We start from the raw sequence: 5,000 nt of genomic DNA on the forward strand, positions 1-5,000 counted from the left end.
TTCTCTCTTTGATAATTTAGTAAAATAACTCTTTTTATTAAAAAATTAAAAATGTTTATATTATAATAATACATAAAAAAAAAAAAAAAAAAAAGAAAATTGTGTTTCACAATATTATATCTCTTATAAATAAAAAGAGTGCAATTATAAATATATATATTATATATATTTTTATATGGGGAAATTTTAAATAATGGATAATTTTCTATTTATATATAGTTATTTATTAACAAGCATATAAAATAACTTAATTATTAGCTAGCCAATAATAATATCACAAGAATAATTATAATTACATTAATAAGAGTGCATTATATAAATTTTATGCTATTTTGTTTCATAAAAACTAATTCTTTAATAATATATACAAGGATATAACAAACAAACAAACAAAAAATAAAAATAAAATAATAATAATAATAATAATAATAATATTAATAATATTAATATTAATAATGAATAAATATATACATATATTTATATGGGTTTTTATTTATTACCGAATTATTAATTAAACATAAGTAAATAATTATATAAGTATATAATTATAAATATACATAAATAAATAAATATATATATATATATATATATATATATAATATATATATATATTCAAACTGAATAAATGTGTAAATATATTTATATTCTCGTAGGAAAATCTATTAAATCGTAAAATTTAAAAAATGAGATATTACTTTTTAATTCTTTTAATCTATCAATAATTTTTATATTACCATGTTCATAAAAATTAAACGAAAATGGTTCTTCCGATTCACCATATGTATTTTGTTGATAATTATTTTTTAATATTTTACGAAGATCAAGTGAATCATATTTATGGTAATTTAAATATAAATGTTTTTCATTTTTATTTTCTTCATTTCCCATATTGTGGTAAAAGTCCTTTTCACATAGCCTACAAATATATATATATATATATATATATATATATATATATATATGTATTAATTATTTTATTCATTTATTTTTTATTATGTATGATACCATGTTAACATGTGTGTAAAAATTATCATAGGAACAAAACACAAAATCATATATATATTATATAATATAATATTCATATGTATGTGCATTAATATACATTTGCTTCATTATACTTATTACCATTAAGTAAATACATAAAAATATATATATATATATATATACATATACATGTATGTATCATAATTAAACTATGAAAATAAATAGATGTAAATTTTCAAATATATATATATTTTCTTGATATTAATAAAAATATAATAAAAATATTTTCCTATTACCGGTACGAATCGATTTGACGCAAATATTTTCTTGTTATTTTGTCAATGTTTTTTTTTCTTAGTGTATTTTTTTCCTCACGTATTTCACTTATAATGCTTAAACAGAAAGGGGTTAAAAAAATAATATTAGTAATAAAGACAAAAAAAAAAAAAAAAAATGTAAATAAATATATATATATATTTATTCATTTATTATAAACTTATCTTTATATATATTATATGAATTATATTAATACATTAGAAAAAAATAAAAGATAATAAAAAAAATAATGAATAGTTACTTTTGAGAATATTGTGAAAGAAGATCTAGATTCAAATTATAGTTACTTTCAATAATTATTCTAATGTCTTTTTTTATGCACTCATAAAATTTAATTATAGTACCTCGGTAATCTTCCTATGAAAAAAAAAAAAAAAAAAAAAAAAAAAAACAGCGCAAAATATATTTACCTATATATATAAATAATTTCTAGAATTTGAGTTATTAAATCATAATTCTAATTACATACAATAATTTTTTATTATTTAAAATATATATATATTTTAGGATACATACTATTAGCATATTTTTTATGGCATGCATTTCATCGTTACTATGATGATAGTCATTAATCATATGATTTTTCTATAAAAGTTAAACCAAGGTTGAGTTAAATAATTTATGTCATATAAATATAATATATATACCATATGTGTAACATCAAATTAGAAAAATATATGTATATAAATATAAATAAATATATATATATATAATAAGGTTAATAAATTAGGTATATATATTTAGGTTAACACGTATTAAATTAAAACATAACAAATAAATTAAAAAAATATATATATATAAAATAAATAACAGATAAATGCATATGTTATATGTATTCAAATTCTTGTAAAAATTTAATTGAACAAAAAAAAAAATAAATAAATAAATAAAATAAAATAAATAAATAATTATATATATATATATATATATATATATATATATATGTATATAATATTTATGTAGTAGATACAATTAGAAATCATACATCCTTATAAAATAAAACAACGTTTATAAATTTTAAAAGATACACTTCTTTTCATTATCGACAAGAAAAGAACAAGACAATAAATTTTAAATTAAAAATATATATATATCATAATAAATAAAAAAAAAAAAAAAAAAAAAAAAAAACCACAAATCATTCTTTTTTGTCTTTCGAACAATGAAAGAAACATACAAATCATCTTAAAATTTGTTCCTTATACAAATATAAAGAAAGAAAGTTAAATAAAACACACAAAAAGAATATAATATAAATTTATTTACTTGGTGCAAATTCATTAATGTTTTTAGTTTCTCCTTTTTTCTTTTTATCTTCTTTGTTTTCTTACATAATATAGAATTCTTTAAAAAATTTCGATTATATCCTATAAATGAATAATAATATACATATTATTATTATTATTATTATTATTATTATATATATATATATATTATATAAGAATAAGAAATATGGTTTAAATATGAGTATACAATATAACAGTTAAATATATATAATATAATATGATCACGCGTTTCTCGGGTTATATAGTTATGTGATGGTATTCTTATATGTAACATAATAATGATATTATATAACTATATATATATATATATATATATATATATATATATACATACATAAGATAACATTTTAGTATGTTAATATATCATAATATGAATCAGAGTACATATATATATATATATATTTATATATCATTACATATAATGTCATAGCACTATAAAAACTTTATCCCCTTTTATGTACATTCTTATATATATATATATAAGTGACGTTTCACAATTTTATACTACAATATAATCGACTAATAATAAATGAGCAAAAATATACGTGATCATATAACAATTAAGTGTATATAATCTTTTTCGGTAAGCTCAATTTTATATGTGTAAAATTAATATATATATATATATATATATATATATATATATATATATATATATATTTAGATATATCATAAACATTCAGTATATTATCATATGATACTTTTTTATAGCGTATATGATATACATTCTTATAATTTCTTATTTCATTTAATTTTCTTACTTAGTGTTTTTCTAATATCCATTAGTAAGGTAGTACTATATAAGATGCGCCTCGAAAAATAAGCTTCATTTAATGTGTTACTATTTTTTAGTTTTATATTATTTATAAGGTATGAATTCTTATTATTATCATTAGTATAAAATTTTTTCTTTTTATTAATATATTCTATGTTTTTATATAGATGATCACTTTCTTCTGTGCATGTTATTTCACTATTGTTATACATTTTATACATACTTAGATTATTTGTGAAATTATATAATTTATCTTTTTTCCCATCGTGATCATTGTTAGTATGTTCTTCTTCTTCTTCTTCATATCCATCATTAATATATGTATCACAATGATTTATACTTGGTACAGTTTCATATGTTTGTATATGTTTTGTTTTATGTATCGATAATGTATCTCTCTTGTTTATATTATATATATCTTTACTATTATTAGAAGATGAACTATTTTCTGGATTAACATATTTTGTATGTTTTTCATTAATGTTCTTATTATGATAATTTAAAGTATCATTATAACCTTGGTATATATCATCCTTTTTAATATATTCGGAACTTTCATAACAAATATATTTTGTATTATGAGGATTACTGGAAGAATTTATATGGTTAAAATTAGTATCCTTATTATCACAACAATATTTATTATTATCATCATGATCATACTTTTTATTATTATCATCATGATCATACTTTTTATTATTATTATCATGATCATACTTTTTATTATTATCATTGTCATCATCATACTTTTTATTATTATCATCATGATCATACTTTTTATTATTATCATCATGATCATACTTTTTATTATTATCATCATGATCATACTTTTTATTATTATTATCATCATGATCATACTTTTTATTATTATTATCATCATGATCACACTTTTTATTATTATTATCATCATCATCATACTTTTTATTATTATCATTGTCATCATCATACTTTTTATTATTGTCATTATCATTATCATACTTTTTATTATTATTATCAGCATCATCGTACGTTTTATTATTATCATCATGATCATACTTTTTATTATTATCATGATCATACTTTTTATTATCATCATTATATTTTTCATTACCATAATACATTTTATTATCATTATTATCATATTTTTCATTACCATTATACTTTTTATTATCATATTTTACATTACCATTATAATAATATCTTTCATAACTATTATACATTTTATGATTATCATTAATATTATTATTTATACTTTTCTTATAATTATTAGTATAGGTATTTATATTAAATTCGTTTAAATAAGGTGAATCTCTTAGGATAATATATTTCTTTAATGTATGGACAAAATTATAACTATAACTTCTATTCTTTTCATTTAAAAAATTGTTTTGATGAGTGGGTATATGATTATTGATTTTTTTTAATAAAGTACTCATCTTTTTATTTAGCATATAATATGAAAATTTGTTTTGTTCGTATTTTTTCTTTTTTTCCTTTAGAGCCCAGAATTTCTTTAATTCTATTTTCAGCTTGTTATTTTCTTGTTTATGCTTGAAGGATGAACATTCTAATTGTTCATTTTTATTTGTAAGTTGTTCATTTAATTTTAATAGATTATTAATTTTGTCATGTAAATTATA

The 5,000-nt window shown here is 16.8% G+C and overlaps 1 protein-coding gene across 1 annotated transcript in view; it reads right to left on the reverse strand.

Moving 5' to 3' along the window:
- Window positions 1-639: 639 nt before the first annotated feature.
- PRSY57_1220000 (hypothetical protein) overlaps window positions 640-5,000 on the reverse strand; it is a gene marked incomplete at both ends in the record, with an annotated part of 4,790 nt that continues 429 nt past the window's right edge. The window contains 6 exons of the mRNA XM_020115057.1: window positions 640-916; window positions 1,281-1,376; window positions 1,562-1,677; window positions 1,837-1,905; window positions 2,587-2,687; window positions 3,368-5,000. The exon at window positions 3,368-5,000 is cut by the window's right edge and continues 429 nt beyond it. Of these exons, the coding sequence (XP_019970210.1) occupies window positions 640-916; window positions 1,281-1,376; window positions 1,562-1,677; window positions 1,837-1,905; window positions 2,587-2,687; window positions 3,368-5,000 (2,292 nt within the window). The remainder of the gene's footprint in view (window positions 917-1,280; window positions 1,377-1,561; window positions 1,678-1,836; window positions 1,906-2,586; window positions 2,688-3,367) is intronic.

This window comes from Plasmodium reichenowi, chromosome 12, assembly GCF_001601855.1.
Source record: "Plasmodium reichenowi strain SY57 chromosome 12, whole genome shotgun sequence".
Lineage (NCBI taxonomy): Eukaryota > Apicomplexa > Aconoidasida > Haemosporida > Plasmodiidae > Plasmodium > Plasmodium reichenowi.